Here is a 27,826-nt window from a genome sequence, read left to right as displayed (position 1 = left end):
GGGAAGGAAGGAAGGAAGGAAGGAAGGAAGGAAACAGCAAAGGGGCAAGTACAACCAAGAGAATACTGAAGAAGAATTCAAGTGGACTGGTAACTTGGCCTATCAGATACCAAGATTTATCACAAAACTTTAGTCAGTGTGCTATTGGCATAGGGATAGAGAATCTGTCCTGTTGGAACAGAATAGGGCACTCAGGAAGAGTCCCGGGAATATAAATATACGAAAAATATATGAAACCTGATATATGACAAAACTAGCAATGCAGATCAGTGGAGAAAAAATTCAGTAGATGAGACTGGGAAAATTTGTTATTAATGTGAGGAAAAAGCAAAGTTGGATCCCTAGCCACATGATACCTGGAGATGAATTCTGGGTAGATTAAAGTCCTATTAATAAGAAATAAATCTTTTAAAAATTTTATAAGAATGTATAGAAAGATATTTTATAACTTTGGTGGAGGGAAAAGGAAGACTCCCCAAAATACAAACCATAAAGGAGAATGATAAATTAGATTATACTGAAATTATGCGTTAAAACCATTAGAACTGATGAGGGTTCACATCAAAAATATATAAAGAATTCCTGCAAAAAAATATGGAAAAGACAAATTAAACAGGAAAATGGAAAGGGGTTTGAATAGGTAATTCATGGAAGAGGAAGCCCAAATGATAAATATACTTAAAAATATAAACTGTCTAACTAAAATTCAAATAAATGCTAAATGATAAATGTTCCTTTCACACCCCATAGTTAAACAAAAATTTAAAAGTCTGCCCAAGATATAGAGAAAAAGCAACTATTATACACTGGTAGTGGGAGTGTGAATTAACACAACTCCTTTGGAGAATGGTTTGGCAATAGGTAGGAAAGTTGAAGGTGCACAAACCCAGTGGCCCAACAATTTAACTACTGGGTATGTATCTTGGAGGCTTAGAGAATCTCTAATGCAGGTGTACAAGGAGACTTGTACAAAATTGTTCATGCAAATAGTATCATATTTTTCTTAAGGATATATATGTTAAAATTTGTGAACTGGAAAACCTGGAAGAAATAGATAAATTCCTGGACACATTCAACCTACCAAGATTGAACTATGAAGAAATAGAAAAGCTGAACAGACCAATAACAAGCAATGAGATTGAACCAGTAATAAAATGTCACCCATTAAAGGTAAGTCAAGGACCTGATGGCTTCACTGCTGAATTCCACCAAACATTTAAAGAACTAATACCAATTCTACTCAAACTATTCGAAAAAATTCAAGAGGAGGGAATACTTCTAAAGTCATTATCCAAGGCCAGGACTACATTGATACCAAAGCTAGATAAGGACACAAACAAAAAAAGAAACCTACAGGCCAAGACCCCTGATGAATATAGATGCAAAAGTTCTCGACAAAATACTATCATACCAAATTCAGCAACATATCGAAAAGATTATTCGCCATTGATCAAGTGGAATCCATCCCAGGAATGCAAGGATAGTTCAACATACACAAATCAATAAATGTGATACATCATATCAACAGATATAGTTGGGATCAGTGCCCTGGTTACATAATCAAAAATGCCTTCCCAAGTCTCACCTTGTTCTTACCTCTCCTAGAACCTTTGAGAACTATCTTTTTATTACTAATCTTTGGCCCTTGCTTGATTAACCTCTTAGTAAAGTTTGTGTCTTTTAGATTACAGTAGTTCCAGGTAAAGTCAATGCTGGTACAAGGCTTCCAATCCATCTTGCTTACTGACCAGGAGAATTAAAGTGTTCTGCCTACGGGCCCCTTAGATCGGGTATCCAGAGATTTTTACTCCTCTGGTGCTTGGCCAGGGCCTACGCCCATAACATAAGCAGGAAGCAGTTACAGAAGACAGATTTTCTCCCTTCTGCAGCCCTGTTAAGATTAAGGAGGAGGGTCTAATCTCTGAGACAGGAATGAGATGGGAGGCGGGGCTCAACTCTGGAACCAGATTGGAGACTGGCTGAAACAGGGAAGGGCTGAAAGCACCTCTCCGTAAGACATGCTCACCAGTATCATGATAGTTTACTCATTCCCCAGCAACAACCCAGAAGTTACCACCCTTTTTCTAGAAATTTCTGAATAACCTACTCCTTAATTTGCATGTAATTAAAAATGGGTATAAATGTGACTGTGGAACTGCCCCTGAGCTGCTGCTCTGGACACACTGCTGATGGGTGCCCTGCTCTGCAGGAGCAGTCACAGAGCTGTAACACTGTGCCCTTGATAAAGCTGTTTTTCTACCACCAGCTAGCCCTTGAATTTCTTCCTGGGGGAAGCCAAGAACCTCCATGGGTGGAACCCCAGTTTTGAGGCTCCCTTGCTCTGCAACATGATGATAAACCTAAATTCAGGATGGTGTTTGCCCCTGGGGGCAGGAGGGAAACAGGACTGGGGAGGGAATACAAAGGGCTTTAACTGTATCTGTAACATTTCATTTCATAGGCTGGTTGGTAAGGTCATGCATATTCATTATGTCATTATGGTTTATTCAATGTCTTAGGTGTAAAGATTTTCATAATAAGTAAAGATTGAGATTTGCATAATAAATGTTTATAGCTAATACAAAAAATAAGGATGGTAGTTTCTAAGCAGTGTTGTACTTAACCAGTAAGAAAAATACTTAAAGAAAAAAATTCAAGGCAAATACACGATAATCATTCTTTTTAAATTCCTTCTATATAAATTTATTTTTATACCCATTAACCAATTTTTCTTCCTCCCCTCCCATGATAATCATAGTTGATCAAACTCCTGACCCAAAGATAAAGATGAGTCCTTCTGCTACTAATCTTTTCCTTACATTTTGTCTTTTCATTGTTTCAAATGCTTTTGAAACTTTGTTCAGATAGCTATGTGCGGTAAAACAATAGCGTGAAAAAAATAGCTGATTTTAATAATTGTATCAGTGTAAAGTTCAGCAGTTAACTTACTAAGCTTTCCCTCAAGGAGCACTGTAATTTTTTTTAAAAAATGAATGTTTAGTTTTGTCTTGATGCTGTTAGAATAAAGAAAAATAGCTGACACTTCATGCTTATTCTATGCTGAGGTATCACTGAGTATTCCGAACAGCTCTATAACTTAAGAACCGTTGTTATCCCCATTGTACAGATCAGAAAACGGACATACAGAGAAGTTAAATAACTTGCCTAAGGACACACAGCTAGTAAGAGGTAGTGGGGTTAGAATTCAGGCAATCTGGTTCCAGAGTTTGTGCTTTTAACACCACCCTGAAGATGAAGAAGAACAGTACATTTCATATTGCAGGATAAATAAAAATGGTTCTAGCAATCTTACCCACTCAAAACAAAAGCTTTGTTTGCTTGACTGACTTTGACACTGACTCATTCCCAGCTTTTGGGAGATCCAGAAATTTCTGTTTTATAGCAGTTAATTAAAGAATCTGCTAACTCAGAAAGGCAGCATTCCAAAGTCAGGCAGACACTAAAACACAGGGTCTTCCACACTGCAGGAAATGCGCATCGCATGTCAGCTGCTTGGGCGTTCTGCCTTTGCCCCCGCAGTGCACACACGCTTCTCCCCACGTGCTCAGGCGCCCTACCTGGCCGTGCAGCATGAACTCCAGCACTAGCGCCCACAGATCCACAAAAGATGTGGGGTGGCCCTGCTCAGCCTGCAGCTCCAGCTCCCGGCGGTAACTTGCCAGGCGCTCTGGGGAAAAGACCTCCAGCTTGCTCTTGGCCAGGTGCTCCCGGGCGTGTCTGATAGGTCCCTCCAGGTCCTTCTGCGACCACTCAGGGTCCCCGTACAGGTGGGCCATTGTCCTGGGAGAACGAGGGGACAAAACAGTAGGAGCCAAAGGCCCAGCATGGGGCGCTGCAACCCCTCCTTCCCACCCTGCAGCTTCTCCTGACGCGTGGCTTCTGCCGCCAAGGCTGGGCCGATCTGGGAAGCGGGTCTCAGGGCTGTCTCTCCTTCTAGACCGGCGCTGTCCAATATTAATACAATGTTTGCCACGTGCAGAATTTAAAATTTCCTAGTAACCACATTAAAAAGATATACAAGCCTGTAAAATTAATTTTAATATTTTATTTAATCGCTATATTCAAAAATTATCATTTCAACATGTAATCAATACAGTTACTGATGTAATTTCTATTTTTGTTTTCAAACTAAGTCTTCCAAATTCACTGTGTTTTTGTTTTGTTTTGTTTTGTTTTTGAGACGGAGTCTTGCTCTGTCGCCCAGGCTGGAGTGCAGTGGGGCAATCTCAGCTCACTGCAAGCTCCACCACCTGGGTTCATGCCATTCTCCTGCCTCAGCCTCCCCAGCAGCTGGGACTACAGGCGCCCACCGCCATGGCTGGCTACTTTTTGTATTTTTAGTAGAGACGGGGTTTCACCGTGGTAGCCAGGATGGTCTCAATCTCCTGACCTCGTGATCTGCCCGCCTCAGACTCCCAAAGTGCTGGGATTACAGGCGTGAGCCACCGCACCTGGCCTTCACTGTGTATTTATAACACACCTCAATGTGGACTGGCTGCATTTCAAGTGGTCAATAACCACATGTGGCTACTGGCTACCATAGTGGCTTACTGTACTGGACAGCCCAGTTCTGGACCCCACTCCCATCTTCATGGTCCTGTCCTGAAGCCTTTTCACACTGTGCTTGTCAACAGCTGTCACCTAAACTCCTCTGAGGAGTTTCCTCTTCTTTTCCTCCTTAAAGTCACATTTCAATAAGACTCAAAGGAACGAATCTCTAACAGCGGGATGCTGCACCTCGTCATGCTGCAGGATGAGGGCGTAGGGAGGTCATGCTATCCTTAGGTAAAAATAGCATTTCGACCTCAATGTCTACACAGTCTTAAATGGACAATAAGGGAATCTACCTCGAGTGTGGTGAAGATTAAATGAAATAATAACAATGAACAATAAAAAGAGCTACCAGTTAGGAACTCCTGGCTGTGCTGGGCATTAAGTTAAGTGCTTTACTTGGGTGATCCCCCCACCCCGGTCCCACGCGGTGTGTGCCATGATTGCCCCTGTTTGCAGCTGCGTCAACCGAGAATCAGAGGAGATAAGTTGCTCAGGGTCAGCCAGCCAGTAAGTGGTGCTGCCGGGACTCAGACCCAGCTGCATCTGAGCCAGCTACCTCACGGCCCTTCAGTAACATCCGGAACGCACCTCCTGCAACACCTTGCTCACGGCAGGGCTTCTGTAAACGTCTGTTTCCTCCCTTGTGGGAAAGCTGCTTGGCTCCTATCAGATCACACTGCTCACATCTACTTGGCCTCCCCACACAGAGGGTCCCTCTGGTGTCCACTCTGCCCCGCTATGGTCCCTGATCATCTCTGCCGTCCAGTCCCCCAGGATCCTCACCACGTAGAGCCAGAGACGCCACTGAAGTAGGTCACACAGTCCAGCAGGCCCAGCTTCTGCAGGGCCAACAGGTGGCCGTAGAGTGAGGTCATGGCCCGGGCACCTCCTCCTGTGGCCATGATGCCCACGATGGGTACCTGGACCACATACAGACACAGGCTGGATTAACAAGGAAAGGGGCCAGCTGCCTCCTGTCTCACCCAAAGCCCTGCCTGCTCCCTGTCTCCAGGGCCCACATGGTTGAGGCCTGATAGAGTCAGGGTCAGAGCTAGGTCCAGCCTTCTTCTGGAAGCAACAGCTCTCAGCCCAGGATGGAGCTCCCAAGGGAGTTAGATCCCCAAAGCCCACCCACGCTCCCATGTCTCCCCACATATGCCCACTCTCCACTGACTGGAGTTTCTGGAGAGGCACAGGAATCAGGTACTCCCTTATGGCCAGTCCAGGATATCTGCACACACATCTTCCTGCGCCCCCAGACCTCGTCCTCCTGCAGGTCTCCGTCCAGCTGCAGGGCCTGCTTCAGGGCCTTGGCCACCACCTCCTTCCTCCTGCTCAGGAAGGCCTGCTCCTCTGCACACAGATTGAAGCCCAGGTGCACGGCCAGCTCCTTGGAGCTGTGTCAATGGAGGATCCAGGGGTCAGGGGACACCTGCAGAGCTCAGCCACCGGCTGGCCAAGCCCACAGCGAGCTGCCAAAGAAGCCCCTCCTCCAATCTCAAGGACCACCCTTGTCCACAGCCCTCCCCTCCTGCATGCCCGCCTCTCACTGTCCCCACAGATGTGAATGTCCCTTACCAGCCCTCTGCCTTGAGCTGCAGCCTCACTCCTGGGACCTGAAATCAAAGCCAGAGACCCTGCTGAGACCCTCCTAGACCCTAAGCAGCACATGGGTATCCCCTGGGGCCTTGGTCCCCTTCATCTTCTTTTTTTTTTTTTTTTTTAAGATGGAGTTTCGCTCTTGTTGCTCAGGCTGGAGTGCAGTAGTGCGATCTTGACTCACCGCAACCTCTGCCTCCTGGGTTCAAGCGATTCTCCTGCCTCAGCCTCCAGAGTAGCTGGGATTACAGGTATGTGCCACCACGCCCAGCTAATTTTTGCATTTTTAGTAGAGACAGAATTTCCCCATGTTAGCCAGGCTGTTCTCGAACTCCTGACCTCAGGTGATCCGCCTGCCTCGGCCTTCCAAAGTGCTGGGATTACAGGCTTAAGCCACCGAGCCCAGCCTTATCTTCATTCTTACTGTCATTTCCCATCCAGCTGAGGCCACTTACGTCTTGAGCAGGAACATCCATGGTCACCTGCTTCCCGATCAAGGGCCTCAGGGGCACAGTGAGGTGCCAAGCTGAGTTGTCCCCATTCCAGACATTGCTTGTGGAGCTCTGGAGGGAAAGCATCATTCATTCATTCAACAAATCCCTACTGAGTATATAGACTGTAATCCAGGCAGACATAGTCTCTCCCTGATAATACAGAATATTATAATATTGATAAGTATCATAACTATAAAATTATAAGAGCTAACATTTATGTAGTACAAAGGCATTGTTCTCACTGAATAGCATGTGTAAATTTATAAAGACATGGGTAATAAACTGATGTTAGTAAATGTCGTGAAGGAAATAAGTGGTGGGATATGACAGTTTCTAATGCAACCAAAGGTGGAGTGCGTGGGGTTTGAGGTGGGGGTCAAGGAGGACCCTCTGAAGAGGCACCATTTGAGCTAAGATGTTGAGGAGGAGGAGGAGGCAGTCTTGGAAGGAGCCAGTGGGGGACAGGAGAGCACCTGGCATGTTGGAAATGACAGAGGAGACAAGGATGGCTGGCGCATCGTGCATGGGAGGAGTGTGGAACAAAATGAGGCGGCAGAGGTGGGTGGGTGCCAGGCTGTGCAGGGCCTTGTGGGCACGGATGTCATATCTTATTCTGAGGGTATCACTGGAGGGGCTGCTGGAGGATTCAAAGATTGATATGGTGCAGCAACCCCATGACCACTCTGGCCCCTGGTGGTCCTCCATGTCTGCCAAGGGTGAGGTATCTAACTAGGGAGGCTGACAAGGCCACAGGGGCCTTGGCCCTGGTGGGCAGGGAGAGCAGGGAGGGGCCTGCAGCAGCTGGAGCTGCCCAAGCCTGGGGATTACAAATGAGGTCTAGAGCCAAGACCTACCCTCAGGCGCCCACTCAGCTCTGTCTCTAGGGCTGCCATGTAGTGGAAGCGGAAGGCAGAGGCTGTGCCCAGGGAGGATGTCTGTGTGTCCTCATAGGACCCCTTCAACTCCAGCTCCAGCTCCAACTTGTCCTGATCTAGGGAGAGAGTGGGCAGGTTAGCATGAGAACAAGAGCCCAGAACCCCAGCTCGGACCTGGAACAGCAGCACCACCACTTGGACTCAGAGGATGCCCAGGAGCCTGGGCCATCGTCAATGGCATTCTGAAAAGGGCCCTTCCCAGTTCACGGGGCCCACAACCTCCCTGCCCCAGACACCTGCCTTCTGCCACATGCTCTTCCCCAGGTCAGGGGACCCTCCTGCCCAGAGGAGACCCACGGGCCTCTGTGCCATGTTGGTGAGAAGGGAGAGGCACGCTCTATCCTGCTGCTGGCCTCCTGCCCTGTGCAGGCTTCCCAGCAATCCTCCTCACCCGCACGTCCAGGCAGAGTCCAGGCCTGGTTCCAAGCCAGTCTCACCTGCAACCACAGCGGTGCTACCTGCGCTGTCCAGATGCACATCCAGGCATGACAGCTCTCGGGCCTGGGGAAGACCACATCATGGGCAGGGGCCTCTGCAGGGTAAGCTGAGGTCCCCTCAACCTCAACCCTCTGAGCCCCACTGTCTCAAATCCACCACACACACAAGGAGTTGTGGAGTTGTGTGGGCTCAGGATGAGTTTGGCTGCAGAGGCCCTTCACCCCATGGCCGATCCTCTGCCGCCGCTGAAGCTGATGCTCCCCAGCAGCCAGGCGGGCCCCGGCTCCATACCTCCCCACCAGCTCTCCTGGCATTGCCAAACTCCCGAAACCTCCTAGAGCGCCCAGCCCTCAGATACAGCTCTTTCTTCTCTTGTTTCCCTGTGGCTTGGAGCTGGAGGAGATATTCTACCACAACTCCAAATAATCTAAGTGAGCCGCCCGTCCACAGGAGGGTGGACTGGGCGCCGGAGAAACACTCAGAACATCTCCTGGCTGTCGTCTGTGGCCTAACTGGGGACACTGACAAGGCCAGGCCCCTGTGGCCTTGCCAAGGGAGTCTGTGTGCTATCTGTGAAGCATACCAGCAGATGCCCGCCACCCACGCTCCACACAATCACTGAATTTGCCCCCCCGCTTGGTGTCTCCATCACCTCCTAAGAGGCAGTGCCTTTGGCTTGACTTTATTTTCATGTGTATTTTTAAAAGTAATACCTGCCCATCAAACAGCCCCTGGGGGCTTAAATGCTGGGCTCTAGGTGACCCTGGACCCGCCTGCTCCCAGGTCTGTGCCGCTGGTCTGGGACACCGTGTGGCTGGTCTGGGACACTGTGATAAAAGCTTCTAGCGCGTCGCCCGCTTGCTCCCTTGCGGCCATTTCTGTTCACTGCAGATTCGTGAGCCCGCGGTCAGGAGCGCTGACGGGGACTCTCCCGGTCCCAAGTAGGAACTGCCTGAGCCCCGGATCCGATCTCTAGGATCGGGTCTCCGAGGTCGGCAGCACACTGCCCTGGGAGCTCCCTCTGAGCCTCGGTGACCTCAACATGAACAACCAGAAGGTGGGCCTGGCCTGCCCGATTTCTTCACCACTTCCCAGGGAAGCGCTCAGTCAGTCCCTAAAACTATGAGTTCACCGCAGGTGACTAAACGCCTTCCGGAAGCACCCCCAACAGCTGTGGGCCAGAACCTCCTCTCGGCAGAGCCCTGCCTCCCCTCTCTCTATGCGCCCCTTAGCTCCAGGTCCCTCCAAGACCCACAGCCCCAGGTGACCACCTGGCTGGAAGGCGAGGGGTGGTTTTACCACGAAGCCCTGCCCCTTCCTTGTCCCTGCTGGTCCACACCCCAGGCAGCTGCTCTGGGGCCCCTCCCCTAAGCCTGGGGAAAGCGCTTACCACAAGGACTTTGTTGGTGATGAGGTTTTCTGGGCGATCCGACCTGGAAAAATCAAACCATGCAAAGGCAAACGCTTCTTGCATTGACCTCCCCCTCCCGCCCATGGGGGGGGCTCCCTGGGTGATGCTGAGAGCTCTGTAGGTCCTGGATAAGGTTCAGAGGGAAGGGGAGATGCTTTGCAGGAGGAGAGGGGAGGGGAGAGAGCAGGCATTGAAAACATCGGCCTTCCTCTGCATTTCCCTGAGAAGCTCCACCCCACACCCAACCTCTCAGGCAGAGGTAGGAGATGAGGGCCAGTCAGGCAGACTGACCACAGGGAGATCTAGGTCAGGGCCATTTCCTCAGACAGAGCCTGAGTCCCGAGACACTCCCTGGGCTGTGTGACATTACTCACGTTTCTTCCATCAGGAACTCCACATCCAGCTCCTCCTGTCCCTGAAATCAGAGAGGATGAGCAAGTCATCAGCACATACCTATTTCTTCAGAGTTGACACAGTTCTTTTACAGGTGTCATCTCATCCTCTCAAGCAGTCTCTAAGGGAGGCACGTTAGTACAATTATTTCCAATTTACAGATGAGGAAACTGAGGCTACCTGCCCACGTTGCCCGTGGCTAGTAAGTCTGCAGAGAACAGGTCTCCCTCCCTTGGAGGTCCCACAACTCTGGGCAAGACTGAAGGGGAAGACAAGGAGCACAGCCAAAGGAGGCATGATGTGCAGGACCCATTTGTTTTTCTTGAGGAGGGCCCAGACCCCCGAACTCTGCCGTCCCCACCCCCAGGCTGCAGCAGGAAGGCAGGTAAGGCCTTCACAAAGCAGGCCTTGGCACCACCAGCAGGAGTGATGGATGCTGAGCTGTGTTTTGAGGGGTATTAGGAAGTTCTCCACCTCCCAAAGCCTTCCTGCCACCGGTGGCTAAAATTCCTCCACTGGGTGATTTAGCCTGTTAACTGTAAAGTGAAGCCTTCTCCTTGCTTATTAAAATGCAAATATCTCTGGAAGGGGTTTAGATTTTCTGTGAATGAGTTCACCCCAGCAGTCTCCCAACAGGTGGGAGAAACAGCAACTTCCTCAGCTTGGAGTCAGAAGAAGTGCGGCCCACGGGGACTTCCCCACCCACCTGGGGACTCTGGGAGAAGGTTTTCCGGAGCAGCTTGCCAGGGAGGACTTCTGAGATATCATAGAGAACCTTGAAGCAGATGTCATCCTCCGTGATTGAGTCCTCATCATAGATGCTAAGTTCCAGAACATTCTAGGAACCAGGAACAGCGACTTAGCATTTTACCTGCTCATAGCGAGAGTAGCTCACCTCTGTTGAGCCCTTACTTGATGTCTAGAGCCAGAGAAGATTATTATGCCCCCAGTCTTCTGCACTTCAAAAAAAAAAAACTGTAAAACTTAAATATAAGGAAATCTTATTAAATTTCAAATTTCCTCCTTCTAATTTTTGTTTTTATCAAACATAAAATTCTGAGCTGGACATAGTGGCTCATGCCTGTTATCCCAGCACTTTGGGAGGCTGAGGTGGGTGGATCACCTGATGTCAAGAGTTCGAGACCAGCCTGGCCAACGTGGTGAAACCCCATCTCTACTAAAAACACAAAAAAAATAGCTGGACATGGTGATGGGTGCCTATAATCCCAGTTACTTGGGAGGCTGAGGCAGGAGAATCCCTTGAACCTGGGAGGTGGAGGTTGCGGTGAGCTGAGATTGTGCCATTCAACTCCAGCCTGGGCAATAAGAGCAAACTCCGTCTCAAAACAAAAACAAAAACAAAACAAAACAAAACACATAAAAGTCTGTCAAAGAATTCTCTCTTCCTCTCTCTCTGTCTGTGTCTCTGTCTCTCTCCTTGGCTTCTCTGGCTCCCTGAGCTGCACCCTAAGGTATGTGCTGGTGACCTTCCACGGTCTTCCACACACAGTCTCATCTCACCCCACAGCACGACCCAGTCAGGAGGGGGCTCTTACTGTCCCTGTTTCATAGCTAGGCTTCGAGAGGAACCCAGCTTGCGGGAGTCAGTCTCACCGTCAGTTGGTGAAAGGACCATGTTCATGCTTTCATACATTCCCTTGCACACAGCACAGATGGGCCAGGCCACAGAGACCCCCTTCTCCTAACAGTTTCTTTGACAGCCCCGGAGGAAGCATGCTCGACCCCAGGAACCCTCGCATGGGGGTCCGGCCTGTTCACAGGGAAGTGGCCAGGAGTCCCCGGCCTTCACCTTGACCTGACTTTGGATAAGGAAATGGAAGGCCTCATTCCACACAGGATGACTGGTGTCGGTGAGCGTCTTGGTCTTAAACTTCATTCCAGGCACGGTCGACAGCTGTAGGATCACGTAAGGGTCAGCCTCACTCACTGCCAAGGTTAAGGAAGACTCCGTGAGGGAGGATTCCTCACACCCCTCTCCACGGGCCACGCCAGTTTCCTATCAAGACCCTGGCGGTCACCACAGGTGACCCAGCCCAGCCCCAGGGTGCTCGTCTTGGCCCTTCCCATGGGATCCGGTCCTCCCTGCTCCCGCCAGAGCGCACAAGACGGTTACTCACACAGGTCGGCCCTGCGCAGGTTCCGCGCCTCCAGGACCCTCACGGTGAGCTGCCAGCAGGCAGAGGCCTCCTGCTGGAGAGAAAATCAAACTCCAGAGTCCTTCCCACATTCCCTCCCTATGCCTGGAGCTGCTGTGCTGCACCGGGCTGCCGACACCCCTCACCACTCTCCTGGCACTTGGCGGTGCCGACACCGACCGCTGCCAGGCATTCCGAGACACCCTCTGGGGACCACACAGCCTTTGTCCACCTCTGTCTTTGGGGTCATGGTTCTGGGCTGCAGCAGTCAGGGAATAGCAGCCCACCCAGGGTGGGATTTGTGGAACCCCTTCCCCTTCAGGAACAGAGAAACATGGGGTAGTGGACAGAGCAAGGAACTGGGGGCCAAGGAGTGGCCACCACATAGGTCAGTTAGAGGTCAGCCCTTCCCAGAGCTCCCAGGGAGGGCAGCCCTTTGGCAAAACAAGGGCTATCTTTGGTGACCCTAATGCCAGCACTGCCCACCCCTCAGCCCTTCCGGACAGGAAACAGGCGCATGACTTAACGGAGGCTGAGCCTCGGCAGCCCAGTCCACAGGTGCTACCCTGGATCTCAGCAATCTGCACTGTAAAGCGTATGAATGAGGAAACTCCAGGAGCATTGGGCCATCGTAGGGAGCAGTTGGTGCTGTGGGTGAAAGGCCACTACATATTAAGATGCTGACGAGGCCATGTCAGCCACAGGCAGCCCAGGTGAGAGGGAGAAGCAGCTGAGTGGGCAGAAGCTGGAGGAGAAGATGAACAGAGAGTAGGTGGTAGGAGGGAAAGCGGATGGCCAGTGGGGCGTGACTGAGACCTGCTGGGGACAGAGCACTGGGGGTGTCCCCACACCCCACTGCTGAGGTCCCTGGCACTGCCAAGATCAGAAGGGCCCTGGGGTTTCTGTTCCTATGCCCTGCTGCATGGCTTCTTCTGGGTACCTAGCACAGGTTTCTTATAAGCCCCTTTGATGTGAAGTTACTCACATGGGTTTGGCAGGGCAAATGGCATTTTTTTCCTGTGGGCTGACCCCAAGGAAGGTTGTTGGCCTTGCATCCTCTTGGAAAGGAGCCTTCCTAGGAGGACCACCTATGGGGCACGTGGCCGCAGCAGAAAGAGCCCACGTACAGAAGGTCCGTTAGAACAGGGGCTATCAGGAAGGAGCACTGCCTGTGCCAGGGGGTGGGGTAGTGGGAGCCCCCAGCCAGGAGGGGACCCTGCTGGGCCACAGGGTGGCAGGACCCCCAAGGGGCACCAGGCACATGAAGGCCTACGAAATGCTAAACGCAGGAGCCACGCAGTAGGGCGGCCCTGCTGAAGAACCCACAGACCACCTTCATTCCAGAAAAAAACACCCTGCTGGGGCTTCTGCCATTCAGCGGCTCTGCCACCAGGTTAGACTCCCCACTAAGTAAGTATGATTGTCTCAGACCCTTATATCCCTTCACCTGCTCCCCCCTGATCCTGAGGGAGCCACCAGGCCGTGCAGTGTTTGCACAGTGAACATTCGACATCGCATGGCTGGGAGACTGTTGTGGCAAAACCAGAGCTGTTTCCTGCTTTGGGCTCTCCCATGACCAGACGCACTTCCACGCATGTGGTTGGAAGTTCTCGGTGCCTACCAGGACTGGTCTCCGCTCTGCACAGATGCTGCTTGCCAGGGGCTGGCTCAGCACCCACAGGGACCTGACTCTCCACTCACCACCAGAAACCATAAAGGACCATGGACCACGGCAAAGCCATATGCCTGGTGGCCCTGCCCCGCGTCTTTCCTCTCTGCGGTTCCATGCCAACGTCCGTCACTCCAGGCAGCTCTCCGGCACAGCATGCACGACCTCCCTGAGCAAGGTAGACTTGTTTCTCTCTTCCTGGGGATTAACTCCAGTGGCACCAGCAACATGTCAACTCTACAAACCTTAAGCCTCATAGATGTTATCAGCAGCAGAGATTTCATGAGCTTCGGGGCATCTAGCTCCATTTCCTCCCCTCACTCAGACTCCACCGCTGCCGGCCACAGGGAGCTCCGTTTCCTCCCCTCGCTCAGACTCCACCGCTGCCGGCCACAGGGAGCTCCGTTTCCTCCCCTCGCTCAGACTCCACCGCTGCCGGCCACAGGGAGCTCCGTTTCCTCCCCTCGCTCAGACTCCACCGCTGCCGGCCACAGGGAGCTCCGTTTCCTCCCCTTGCTCAGACTCCGCCGCTGCCGGCCACAGGGAGGTGATGGCTGGGATGCTGGGGTCCTGCAGCGTGTTGAGTTTCAATGTCCCACTCCAAGACAAGACAGGGGAAGGGCAGAGGCAGCCTGGCCTTGTTCCCCCGCTCCCCGGGGCCAGGCCGACGCTCCACAGGTCCACAGCTTGTGGGCTGCTCTAAAGCCACTTGGGCTACTAAGAAATGGCCCCAGTTACTCACTGTCTGGCCAGTCACCATCCCGGGTTTAAGCACTGTAGTTCATTTCTCCCTCCCATCACCCAGAGCTTCTCAACCTCAGAAAGCCCATTCCCTGGCAGGTCATTTTCCCTACAGAGAAATCCCAATTCTCTTCGCCTCTAAGATCATCGCTAACGTGGAGTGCCCAGAACATGGTATTATTGCGACAACGATTACAATATCTGGTCTTTACAGGGGCTTCAAGGCAGACTCCGGAGCCAGCTTGTCTGGATTTAAACCCTGGCCCTGCCACTTACTTGCTGTGTGACCTTGGACGAGTCATTAAACTTCTCTTTGCCTTTGTTTCCTCATGTGTAGTGGAAATGATAAGAGTTCTGACCTCACATAGTATTCTGAGGCTTAGAATGTTAATGCCTGCAGGATGCTTAGGAATAAAGTAAGCAGTTTTTAAGTAACTGCTATTACTACTACTGTTCATTAAGTATTTGTCATGCTTCCAGGCACTGTGGATGTTGCAGATACCAAGATGAAATCAGTTTTGTCAGACCCCAACAAATTAGGGCTGGGAACGCATGAAAGAGCAGAGCTCATGTTTACATGTCTGAGATGAGAGCTGTTTCCAAGGACTTTCTGCAAACCCCACAGGAAACAGCTTCACATCCTTCACACATCCTTCGGCATCTTCATGCCAAAGTCCCTCTTCAGCAGGAAGACGGAAATGAGCAGACCCGCCCTGTCCCCTGCTGGCACCAGTGCCCTGTGGTGGGGCAATGCAGGAGGTCAGAGAGAAGAGAGGTGGAACCCCTGGGCACAGCCCCTGGTCCTGCGGACTCAGTCCTGCCAATGCCAGTTGGAGGCGAGGTGCTTTCCAGGTGTGGGGCAGACTCAGGCTCCCAAACCGCTGACACTTAGGCTTTTGTTTCACCCGGGAGCTAGACCTTGAGCAGGCTGAGGGAAAAGGGGGAAGGGGCACAGCCTTCGCCAGGGAGATTAGCTGACAAGGTTTATCACTAGACATCCATTAGGACTGCAGTAATTCAGATAAGATGCCCTCAAAAAATACACGTGCCCAGTAACAGCATCTCCACCAATGAACTGACAACTCTGGCTTTGAGCCTCCAGAACCAATGAATTCTGTTTCCAAGCAGTTTCTGTGAGCCTCCCCTTTTTTTCCAGTGAAAGCTTCCCTTTCCCCTTCCCTCACCATTGCCCTGGCGGCCTGTCATTCGGCACATTCTGAGCCACAGTCATTTATCGTTCCAGAGTAAACACAACATAGTTAGAGATCGTTTTCTCTCGTGTCTTTCTGTGGGGTGACAATACTGTACTAAGCATGTTACCTATTGTAACTTTATTTATCCTCCCACAACTTCAAAAGACAGCACTCCCATTTCCTCCCGTTTTCTAGATGAGGGAATTGAGGCTGAGAGAGGCTAACTTGCCGAGGTCACAGAGTTAGCAGACACAGAGTTGGAATTCAAACTTTGAGGCCAGAGCTCACAACCCGTCTATTCTCCCTTCCCAGGACTTTGCTCCTTTGGAAAAGCATGCAACTCTTCCCTCATTGCCCCACGGATATCTAGGATATCTAGACACTAGATTTTCATAGATTTGTCTAATTTGAGTAATAGATATTCATAGATTGGTCACAGATTTGACTAATACGATTACTGAGCTAACCGACATAATTAACTGATAGGAATCTTTTCTCCTGAGGGCATAGGGGTGTCACCTTCCCTTCTGAAAGATCCTCCCATCTGAAATACCAGCTTAATTGATGACGAACCCAGAGGCTCCTGGAGGACATTCATCAGCCCAGTCACCTGTAGGTGACAGTAACCTTAGCACACTTAGCCTCATTCCTGGCCACCACCTGGGGCACCGGACCAGGAGCCAGCCCTGCTGGCCTTGGTCCCTGGCAGAGGATGACAACTCTGGGCTTTGGAGAAACACATGACAGAGGTGGGCGCGAGCAGTTTGCAGGCCTCCCTGGCCTGGGTGCAGCCCCCAGCTCTTGGGCCTAGTAAATACTTGGCAGTGGATGGGGATTTGGGCCCCCAGAGCTCCGGAGACACACAGGGTGATTCCAGGAGTCCAGCCAGTTCCAGGAAGTCTGCTGGCCTGTGGTGATGGGGCTGTGGACCTGGTGGGTCTCCTTTTGTGACACACGCAGCCACTGTGTTCTCCGATATTGGTGGCAGGGAGGTCCCTAAGGGCACTGCTGCGGTCACTGGTGGTGGCGAAAGGAAGCTCTGCTGACCAGACTCATGTTTCCCAGCCCCCGCATCTACGGATGCTGCGCACCCACCCCACCCACTCTGCATCCCAAATCTCAGACTCCCTCGCCCTCTGGCCCAGTCTAGTAGAGACTGAAATCACCCTGATTCCAGCTACCACACTTCCCAGAAAGCACCCTGGCCCCAGGCCTGCCCTGACTGGTGCCCACATGCTCTGCAGACACTATTACCTGGTAAGGATGGCCAGGTGGTCCCCCAGGTGACAGACTGTCCATGCTAGCCCTTCCAGCTTCCCTCCAGGCCCAGCCCTTGCCAAGATGCTAGCTCTCTGGCTGGGTGGCAGCGACGGTCCCGATGGGATGGGACCAGCGTGAATCTGCCAGCCTTCGATGAGCCACGATCCTATAAACAGGTTGGGGCTCCACCCCCAGGTTGCTCCTTCAGCCCTGCACCTGCCCCTCTTCCCCAGGAGGCTGGGTCAACCAGCATCTCCAGAAACCTCTGGCAGGGCTCCAGGACCTGCAGGTGGAGCACCTCTTCCAGACCTGGAGTTTCACGACAGAAGACGCAGCCAGGGGGAGGCAGATGAGTCCCAGGAGTGGTGGCAGGAAGCTGGTTCCCCTGAGGCTGAGGGCAGAGGCTGGGGTAGGGGTAGAGCTGAGGAAACCCCCAGCCCCACTGGAGCCAGGGCAGCCTCTAGAGGAGGGGAGGGCTGAGCACCTGAGACTAGGCAAGGGGCCAGCCCTCCTGGGCAGCTCTGTGCAGCAGGGATCCCTGTCCAGGGGATGAAAACAAGAGCAGTCGTGGTGACAGGCCCAGGCTAGTGCGTCCTCCTCACTTGACCTGAGCAGGCTCCAGGGAGCGGCAGAGGGGTCTGGACATCCCCCATCACAAGCCCCCCACCTCCATGCGGCGGGCCCTAAGAATTTAGGGGATTTCCGTTAGACTTTGTAATAAAGGTAAGAGAGACCAATCAGGAGACTCTTAGGTTATGAAAATTGTAGAAGAAACCTTTGTGAAGCCACCTCACCATTTAAAGCATTCAGTGTGCATGAGAGCACTGAACACTCTCCTAAAATGACACGAATTCGATCATTTTACCATCAATTCTGTATACAGTTGAACAGTGATGATTTGTTTTTCAAAGCAAATGAAACTGAGTTAATGTTAAATTACTACAAATGGATCTCAAATGTATTAGAGTTGGCCAAAACAGAAATCTAATGGTCTATGAACAAGTAAACATTATTTGGATGGAAATACCTGTCATTTGCATGAACCAGATATAAAATCTAATAAAAAAGTGAGTGGAGTGGTTGAGCATGGTGGCTCATGTCCGTAATCCCAGCACTTTGGGAGGTTGAGGAGGGAGAATTGCTTGAGGAGGAAATGGAGACCAGCCTGGGCAACATGGTGAGACCCCCATTGCTACAAAAAATTTTTCTAAATTAGTGGGGCATGGTGGCACGTGCCTATGGTCCCAGCTACTTAGGAGGCTGAAGTGGGAGAATTGTTTGAGCCCAGGAGTTCAAGGCTGCAGTGACCTATAATTGCACCTTTGCACTCCAGCCTGGGTGACAGGGTGAGACGCTGTCTCTTTAAAAAAGAAAAAAAAAAAAAAAAAAAAGGAAGTAAGTGTGACATGTGGAAAACTACAAAGAACAACTTACTTCAAGTGGGTCACAGACAGAGCGATACAGAAAGTCACCCAGCTGGTGACTGGAAAGGCTGGGATTGTACTCTCTATCCTGAAGCCCACCCACCAGAACTTCCCTGGTCCTTGGTGGCCTCCATTGTTTAGGCCTGTTCCAGAGGAATCCTGGGACCTTAGGAGTCTTGATTAACCTCCCTGCCCGTCATCTCCATACGCCCGCCGGGATCCACTGGGGGAGCCTAGGGAGGCAGAGCTGTAGCAAGACGTTCCATGAGGTGACCTCAGCCCCAGCACCCCACTCCAGTATGGGAGGGCCAGTACCCCCTCCCTGCCAGAGGACAGCTGGGCATGCCCGGAGGAGGGCATGGTGCTCAGTTTCCCCACCTGTGCAATGATGGTGTAGTAGATACTGGGCCTGGTGAAAACCACGAACTTCCTAATTCAGAGATTCTTAATTTGGGGCTAGGGTCCATGGATGGGAATTAGGATAGTTTTAACTGGCCCTGAAATTGTATAAACATTATGTGATTATGTATGCATGTGTGACTGTTTCTAGAGAAGGGGTCTAGAACAGCACTGTCCAGTAGGAATGTTTGGGAGCTCTACAGATGTTGTATTAAACTTTCTAGTGGCCACACAAAAAGACGTAAAATGATACAGGTGAAATTAATATACATTTAGCCCAGTAATCTAAGGTATTATCAATTCAACATGTAATCAACATATAAAATTATTAAGGAGGTATTTTACTTTTTTTCATACTAAGACTTCAAAATCCACTGTGTTTTATGCTTGCAGCACATCCTAGTTCAGCCCAGCCACATTTCCAGAGTCCAGCAGCTGCATGTGGCTACAGCCTACCTTACCAGAGAACTCAGGTCTACAACTTTAATCAGACTCTCAAAAAGAGTTTGAAATAGATGGGAAACCATTGCTCAACAGGTCGCACGTGGCTACCCCCACTTAAAGAGAGCCGCGGGGTTCTGCACGGATGAGAGGAAATATTTAGGATGCTCCCATCACAGCTTCCATGAATTATGTGCCAAGACTTAGGGTTTTGACACATGGTGGAGACCCAAGGTGGGAAGGGGGAAGCACCCGGAGCAGGGAAGCACAGTGGCTAGCCTCAGGCTGAAGTCCTAAAGATCTCCCCACTCCAACCCTCCAAGGGCTATGAATAGGGAGCTATGAATAGGGATCAGAGCAAGAACGACAAAGGTCAGGACAAGAAGACAGAAGACAGGCAGAGGTGACCTGGAGGCAGTCAGCCTGGAACAGGGCTGGCAGGCACTGCGGGGCTGGGCTGAGGCCACATGCTGCTCACCCAGGCCAGGGGGGTCCTCAAAGGAGGGCCATGCCTGGAGAGCCCATCAGAGCAGACCTGACCTAAGCAGCCACGCTGGAGGAGATCTTTGGCACCATGCTTTCCACTCTCTCATCTCTCTCCCTTGCCGGGTATCCTTCCCACCACTGTCTCTCTCAACGTTTGCTCTACACTCACAGTAAACAAACATCATTTTTTCTTGAGGCACTCAAGTCTCCTTTAATTTCCCAGATTTTCTCTGGAAACCAGCCCTCCCCTACTCTCTTTCCCCTTGGTTTGGGTGCTGTTGACTCCACCTCCAGCTGCAAAAACACAGCATGTGGTCCAAGGCTGGCCAGTTAGCTCCTGGAATCTTTCTGACCAAGTTATTTGGTTCATTGGACTCATGACTCCAGCTGGTGCAATCACAACAAATGCTGGTGCATGAAGTTCTGAGAAAGACACTTTGTCTTTCCTGCTGGGCAGAACTTGGGAGGATATGAAGCTGGGCCTGCTAAATGTATCCATATGGGCCACCACGAGAGGAAAATTTGTCAGGAAAATGGAGCCAGTAATGATAAATACCTATATAACTAACACTTTCTATGTGTCAGGCAGAGGCAGTTTTATTGTGCAGGTAATGATGCTTAAGCTGGGTCTTCTCCTTGCACACACATGCCCTTCCAAGGCTCCAAAGGGAGTCCTAGCAGTAGATTCTTGTGATCACACATTTTAGTAAAATTCACAGTAGTAAACGATTGTATCCACAATTGGTAAAGACTGCTGTCTTCCCATTCCTACACTTCTGTTAGCATTGGTGTGGCTATAGATATTTTTAGGATCTGGTTAAGGAGAGGTTGAGTTAGAGGTATGTTTTATTTCAGTTTAGTGAGATATATTTATGGGATTTGAAGTCAGCTTCACGTGTAGTCAGCTTCATGTATAGTGAAGTTCACTGTGATGTGGGTGTGTCCTTTGGTGCCAGAAGAATTGGATAGAGGAAGAGAAACGAGGTCTGAAATATCCAGAGCCAGAAACCAATCTGAAAAATTCCTCCAATCCAACACATGACATTCTAAGTGGAAGACCTGGTTTTCCTTGACACCTGATCAAAACAGAAACTCTCTCTCTCGAAAAGGGTGTTTCCCATCATGTCTTGAATGCATGTTTTCCTTTATCTGAGGGTAATTTTAAGAAATATTAATAGAATATGTATCGTGATTCCTATACTACAGCAGCTAGCACAACGCCTACAACAGCTTATACACCAAAGAAGCTTGATAGAGGCTGCGGCAGATTCTGTTTTCCAATAATGGTTGCACCAATATCTCCTGTCCATGCTCTTTCAGCACCTTGCCACTCCCCATCAAAAAATAGAGGCCAACTCCCCTTCTCTTAAATCTGGTGGGCTTGTGATTGGTAACTTACAGGATGTGAGAAAAGTGACTGCTTGCCTCCCCAGGTTAGATCGTAAGGTGATGCAGCTCTCTTTTTTAATGGCTAGAACACTCCCCCTTAGAGCCCTGAGCCACCAGGTGAAACACCCAGCTCCCCTGAGGCGGCCATACTGTTGGGAAGCCCAGCCATACGGACAGGCCACCAGTGGGCCCTGGAGTCAGCAGCCCTAATTTCCCGCCGGCCCAACCCAGGCTCCAGACCCACGGACGAATGAGCCTTCCCATGATTTTAGCCCCAGTGGCTGGGTCACCCCTAGCCAGGGCTCTTTCTGAATTTCTGACACATGAAATATCTGTGAGCCTGACAGAGTGGTTGCTGTGTTATGCCATTACATTTTGGGTGATTTATTACATAGCCATAGTAAGTAAAGCAGAGGTTTTCCTAAATTGGCAATGATCCTGAAGTTTTATGTAACATTACCTGTAAAGAATTATGAAGCTGAAAGAAACAATAATGAACTACTATTAACTATCAATAATTTTCTAAACATTCCAAACCACCAGACTAGAGGAAAGATTGCTACCTATTTGCACCAAAGAAAATGATATTACAAAATTGATATTGTTATATAGCAAGGAGGAAATGAAAAAAAAAAAAAACCTCACAAAATGGGTGTTGAACAAAAAGGCAATCAAGGTGTATTCAGGCAAGTAGTGGAGGGAGAAGCCTGGAGGTGTGCCTGGCAGCTGATTCACACAAATATCATGGTGTTTTGTTGTTGTTGTTGTTGTTTGAGACGGAGTCTCGCTCTGTGGTCCAGGCTGGAGTGCAGTGGCATGATCTCAGCTCACTGCAACCTCCACCTCCCCAGTTCAAGTGATTATGGTGTCTCAGCCACCCCAGCAGCTAGGATTACAGGTGCGCACCACCACGCCTGGCTAATTTTTCTGTTTTTAGTAGAGACAGCGTTTCACCATGTTGGCCAGGCTGGTCAAGAACTCCTGGTCTCAAGTGATCTGCCCGCTTCAGCCTCCCAAAGTGCTGGGATTACAGGCGTGAGCCACTGCACGCGGCCCATATCATGGTATTTTTTAAAATTGTGTGATATTTTAGAATTTATCGACCTTTTAAAATTTGAATTTTTGTGTGATTTATTTTTATCATTTGCAAAGAATATTAACTTTTGTACCTAACTTTGTGTCAACTTGTATAACCTTCAGGCTCCATAATACACAGCCTTGTGTCACACTGTTCAAAGCACTCTATACAGAGAACATTGTTATTTTATCCGCAATTGGTGAAGCTGGCTGTCTTCCTGTTTCTGCCTCTCTACCGACATTGGTGTGGCTATGGATGTTTTTAGGATCTGGCTAAGGAGATTCCCCAAGCCCTGTCAGATGGGGAACTTTTATTATCCTCATTCTACAAATGAGAAAACGGAGGCAGGAGTTGGTTGATGAACTGCCCCCAGGTCACCGTGGGAGTAGAGCCCAGAGGCCACAGCACAGTCTCCCTCCAGAGGAAGTGCAGGCAAAAGGGAGCATAGAGAGTCCCTGGATCAAGCCTTGCCTGAAGGAGTAGATCTAGTCCTGGGCGTTTCACTTGGGTCTCAGCACCTCCCTACCTACCCCAGGAAAGAAGGGTTTGGCCACCCCCTTCCCTTTATCCTTGCTTAGAACAGCACTCGATGACAATGTCACAGAGAAGAGGAGGCAGCTGACCGAAAGGGGTGTAGGAAGCATCAGGGCCGATCATCTGTTGAGTTTCCATTCCAGGCAAAAGCCCTGGAGCAGGTGGTTGGTCAGATGGCAAGATACGTAGCGTGAGGCAGGCATGACACATGCTTCAGTGTTCGTCGCTGAGTACCATGGGAAGGCACAAGTGGGCCTGTACTCTTGCCTCATGAGGAAGTGGTTATTTACTCTGCTGACATGAGAGAAAGGGCCATTTCCTGTCCAGGAGTGCTCAGGACCAACCAGGAAAGGGACACCTCACTCCTGCCCGCATTCTAGGGCTACTGGAAAGGATAAGCCTTGCTGTAAGCAAGGGACAGGGCACCACCAAGCCAAGCCATCCATTCATCCCACAAATCATTACTGAGTATCTACCATGTCCCAGACAGACAGCTGTGAGAGTAAAAACAGGCCTGATCCCCACCTCCGTGTACAACCCACCTTCCACTCCATGTCTCTCAGCCAACGGGGTAAGTACAATGTTCCAGAACCTGGGACATTACACCTCAGGCCCTGGAGTGCTGGGGCAGATATGCAACCCAGAACAGAGCCTCTGGAATTCAACGTAAAGAACCATGGAAGAGCTGTAAACAAATATTAGTCAGCTAATTAACTTAGTTTGGAGGCAGTGGTAGCAGGCCCTTGAGCTTTGGGATAAGAAATAGAACCATGTTTTGTTTTGTTTTTTTCTCTGAAATTTTTGTTTGTTTTAATACAATTGAACATTTCATCCCTCCCACAGTAATCAAAGCAAACATTTTATCATTTTTATCATATTATTCTTGGTATATCAAACTAAATTCCAGGAATGCAGGAAAGTCTGACTTGGAAATACTATATAGAAAAAGGTTGAATTAACACATTACATTTTTTAGTCTTTCCTTGTAAGTATACATTGACATCTACTTATCTGATAGCAGCACTGCTGGTTTTGAGTGAGTTTGGTTTGGTTTGCTTTCCTTACAGAGGGAATACAGTGTGGCAGTATTATCTTTGGAACAAATTTAAAAAGTAGTAACAAATAACAGAAGAAATACTTCTACACATGTATTGTCCATGGACAATAAATAGATAAGGATATAATTATGAAAAAAATATGCCTCAACTATGCTTTTTAAAATTTCTCTAGGTTTACTGGTTTTTCTTGTTAAAGTAGAATGCACTATCACTACTATCTGTGCTGGGAAAACAAACCCTGAGGTTTGAGTTTCCTCCCTCAGCCCATAGAGTGATATCAAGAGTAAACCTGGATTGAGGTCACCCCGTTTGAGCCAACAGCGAGTTCTGTAGTATATCTGGTTATTTTACTAATGTGTACATATTCTAGGTTATAATCAAGATACTCATCAAGTATTTTCTATGAAAGTTTTATATCCCGAACAGATTCTTTGATGATTTATCATGCTACCATAGGAAATTTGAAGAAATAACACATTGTGTAACAGAAATAGACATGCAATATAGAGGACAGAAAAGATATAGCTTGACCCTGGGTTTTTCCCTTAGAATAATTCCTTCTGTAAATCAGACTTCATTTTTACATATAGATTCATCCTATAACTGGTCTTGAATCATAAAGTTAATGACATAGTTGGAAAAATCTAGGCCACACATTTTTGTGGTCTTTTGTCACCCTAGACCACACACAAAAAAAACATTCTCCAAGTGGATGCTCTGGTTAGATTACGATGCTCTTAAATAACAATTGACTGAAGTTGAGAATGTAAAGTACACAACTATTTGCAGCAGCAATAGTCTTTCAAAAATGACTAAAACAAACTTTTAAATACAAGGCATATAAAACAGACTATTAAGGAGAGTTTTCCAAACTATATCTAGAAATACAGAAAAATACGTGTTGCCTCATAATAAACTTAAATCAATATTATTTCTGAATTCTATAAACACTATCAGAGGTTATCATTTTATTTGAGAACAATGTTTTAAGACCTCCTGAGGTACCTGCTCTGACCTCTCCCAGAACCCCTCTGCCTCTCCTCACCAGGCCTTCTCCACCTCGAGGGCGTCTCCCTGCTCCCCACTCTGCCCTGTTGGCCTTTTCTTCTGATTTCTGTTTTTTGCAAAGCTTCCAAGCAATGGAAATGTGTACGTGTGTTTTAAATGTACTGTATTTGTCACTTTCATATTCTAGTTCATAATATTTTTTAAAAAATAGATTGAGACTTTGATACATTTTCAAAACATAAACCAAAACAAAACTGGTTTAGGCATGAATAGGGCCCTCTAAAAGATTATTTCTGTAGGCTGGTTGATCTGAATAGAAGACACATCTTTCTCGAAACTCCAGTAGTGACCCCCTGCAGACCGCAGATTTGGTAAGAGAATCCCCAGTCCAGATTCTATGTTCAGAGTTTCATCCTAACACTCTATTGCCAGGAGTTCTATGAAATTTTGCCCTCCCCTCCCCACATAGCACTGACTCATCTGAAAGGTAATAGGTTTCCTGTAAACACCCAGCTCACCAACAGCTGCCAAGGTGGACGACTGAGAGGTAATGACCTGCCTGCCCTGGGTTCAGGAGGGAGCGGGGTACACGTTTCCCACCTGCAAGGCCGAGGGCCCCAGCCAGCCTGCTCTCCTCCTGCCCCTGAGGAAGCAGCACCTGAGCCCCCCGCCAGTGCAGAGGAGACTTCCCTTCTGTGCGCCACCCAGGGGTGGCCCAGAGGGACTTGAGGTGAAGCCCAGAGCTGAGGGCCAAGCCCAGCCCTCCCCATCACACTCCCTCAGCACCAGCCACAGTTGATGACTTCCCTCACGTGACAGGATTTGAAGTGCGTATGTGAATGTGCTTTTAATGTTTTGCCCCTTCCTCCTATTCATTTCTCCCCTTCCTCCTACTCATTTCTCCCATCTTCGGCCAATGGCACCGACTGTTAAAGCTGGAGATGAGAGAAAGAAAGGGGCCCTCCTGGCTGGGCGCAGTGGCTCACACCTGTAATCTCAGCACTTTGGGAGGCTGAGGCTGGCGGATCAACTGAGGTCAGGAGTTCGAGACCAACCTGGCCAACATGGCAAAACCCCGTCTCTACTAAAAATACAAAACAATTAGCCAGGTATGGTGGTGCACACCTGTAATCCCAGCTACTCGGGAGGCTGAGGCAGGAGAATCACTTGAGCCATAGAGGTGAGCTAAGATTGCACCATTACACTCCATCTGGGGCAACAGAGCAAAACTCTGTCTCAAAAAAAAAAAGAAAAAGAAAAAGAAAAAAAGGTGGAGGCGGGGGGCTTCTTCTGCCTCAAGTCTCAGAGTCAATGTTCCAGAAACAAGGCTCGAAGGCTGACCACTGTGAGGAAAATGAAGACTTTTCTAAATTCCCAAAGTTTCCTTTCACAGACCATAAGCACGGCTTTGAAATGTGGGTCCTGTGAAGAGAGAGTCTTGGAGAAAGTGCCCACCCAGCATACGATGAAAGGAGAAAGTCCCCCTACTTCCAGGAGGGGAGCAGGGAGAAGGACTCACATGTCCTCCCGGCCCAGCCCAAGCCCTCGGGGGTATTCCGCATGAACGAATCACGTGGGTGAAATCCCTTAACTGTGGGCTTGGCCCTGTCTCCACAGGCACATCCTGGGAAAAGTCACGTCCCTGGACAGGAGCACTGTGTCCCTCATAGTGATGCCTGTCGACCGTGGGTGTGGGAAATGATTGGGGAAGGGCCCAGGCAGGATGGGGGCCTGTGGTGGTGCCCTCTCATCTTCCTAGGCCCCTAGTGCCCTTCTGGATCCTGATGGAAAGATCCAGAAGTCTTCCTGAACTCCCACTGGGGGTGTGGAGGTAGCTCAGCTGAGAGCAAGAGGCCTGCCTGGAGCTGCCGTGGATAGGATGAGGTGAGGCAGAAGCTGGGGGTGGTCAGCCTGAGCCAGGGCCTGTCCCGACCTGGCCAGCATGGAACACAACAGTGGTCCCATCAGCTGTGGCTTTGGCTGTGCATACAAGCAGGAGCGCAAAGGCCCGGCCAGGGACACCTCAGAAGACCCCACATAGATCCTAGACTATAACCCTCCCAAGACCACTGAGGGTCCCGCATGCTTAGCTGCCATCTCGGCTACAAGGATGGGGTAGAGAGAGCTCCAAAATGAGCATTTCTTAAAAGAAGCTCAGTTTATCCAAAAGTGAACCTGAATTTTTTATGGTAAGTGGGAAACTGTAATTCCTCCCAGCCTATTTATAACCTCCTCCTTACACAACTGTCCAGAGGTTTGGGGACTAGGAGATAAGATGTCACAAGTTACGAAGCAGAAAAGGAATCTAAATGGGATATCTGGAAAGAGACTCGCAGAAGAGGCATTTCTGAAGTTGAACCTTTAGAAGATGGGTTGGTGCTTACAGATTATTGTAACACCAATTTACAGCATTCTGTGCTGTTTAAAAGTGGAGTACCATTATTAGACATAAGCTCTACTTCAGACGTCATACAGCAGCTGCATTCAGCCTTTTTGGCTGTCTGTAACCCCTCCCCATATCCCCGTCTACCCTCTTCTCAAAGCTTCTCACCACACTCCATCCTAAGCCCTCTTCCTCATTCAGCTACTGCAAATCGCCATCTCTTCCATATCATATTGCCAGCCCTTCTCAAAAAAGCCTGAGTTGGGCCAGGCATGGTGGCTCATGCTTGTAATCCCAGCACTTTGGGAGACCAAGGCAGGCAGATCACCTGAGGTCAGGAGTTCAAGACCAGCCTGGCCAACATGGTGAAACCCCATCTCTACTAAAAATACAAAAATTAGCTGGGCGTGGTGGTGCACACCTGTAGTCCCAGCTGCTTGAGAGGTTGAGGCAGGAGACTCGCTTGAACATGGGAGACGGAGGTTGTAGTGAGCCGAGATTGTGCCACTGCACTCCAGCCTGGGTGACAGAGCGAGACTCTGTCTCAAACACAAAAAACAAAAGCTTGAGTAGAGGAGGTCTCCAAAGCAGATGCTCCACCAGGCATGCGGGGGGATTAGGCACCCACCACAGCCCCTTCACCAGGGCACAGCAGCAGCCCAGAAGCAGTAGTCCTGGGAGTTCCATTCCTAGAAGCCTCAAAGAGCAGGAAGGAAATCAGCCCCTTTCATCAAGGGCTGCCCCTCTGAGGACACCCAGGGA

General features: G+C 49.6%; 1 protein-coding gene across 2 annotated transcripts in view; it reads right to left on the bottom strand.

Moving 5' to 3' along the window:
* PLA2G4D (phospholipase A2, group IVD (cytosolic)) overlaps window positions 1–16,999 on the bottom strand; it is a 26,662-nt gene extending 9,663 nt beyond the window's left edge. Inside the window, exons 1-13 of one of the 2 annotated variants that reach the window (XM_011989261.1) lie at window positions 16,859–16,999; window positions 11,984–12,056; window positions 11,656–11,792; window positions 10,552–10,683; window positions 9,827–9,867; window positions 9,432–9,474; window positions 8,041–8,104; window positions 7,523–7,659; window positions 6,630–6,737; window positions 6,154–6,191; window positions 5,837–5,972; window positions 5,359–5,495; window positions 3,579–3,801 (exon numbers count right to left, since the gene is read on the bottom strand). In XM_011989261.1, coding sequence (XP_011844651.1) covers window positions 3,579–3,801; window positions 5,359–5,495; window positions 5,837–5,972; window positions 6,154–6,191; window positions 6,630–6,737; window positions 7,523–7,659; window positions 8,041–8,104; window positions 9,432–9,474; window positions 9,827–9,867; window positions 10,552–10,683; window positions 11,656–11,792; window positions 11,984–12,056; window positions 16,859–16,903 — 1,314 coding nt within the window. In that variant the 5' untranslated portion in view covers window positions 16,904–16,999. The remainder of the gene's footprint in view (window positions 1–3,578; window positions 3,802–5,358; window positions 5,496–5,836; window positions 5,973–6,153; window positions 6,192–6,629; window positions 6,738–7,522; window positions 7,660–8,040; window positions 8,105–9,431; window positions 9,475–9,826; window positions 9,868–10,551; window positions 10,684–11,655; window positions 11,793–11,983; window positions 12,057–16,858) is intronic. The other variant, XM_011989260.1, reaches the window with a different exon arrangement.
* Window positions 17,000–27,826: the final 10,827 nt, after the last annotated feature.

The sequence above is a fragment of the Mandrillus leucophaeus genome, unplaced genomic scaffold, assembly GCF_000951045.1.
Source record: "Mandrillus leucophaeus isolate KB7577 unplaced genomic scaffold, Mleu.le_1.0 Scaffold35, whole genome shotgun sequence".
In the NCBI taxonomy this organism is placed as follows: Eukaryota; Metazoa; Chordata; class Mammalia; order Primates; family Cercopithecidae; genus Mandrillus; species Mandrillus leucophaeus.
Note: the sequence above shows the minus strand (reverse complement) of the source record. Positions and strands in the feature narration are given on the sequence as shown.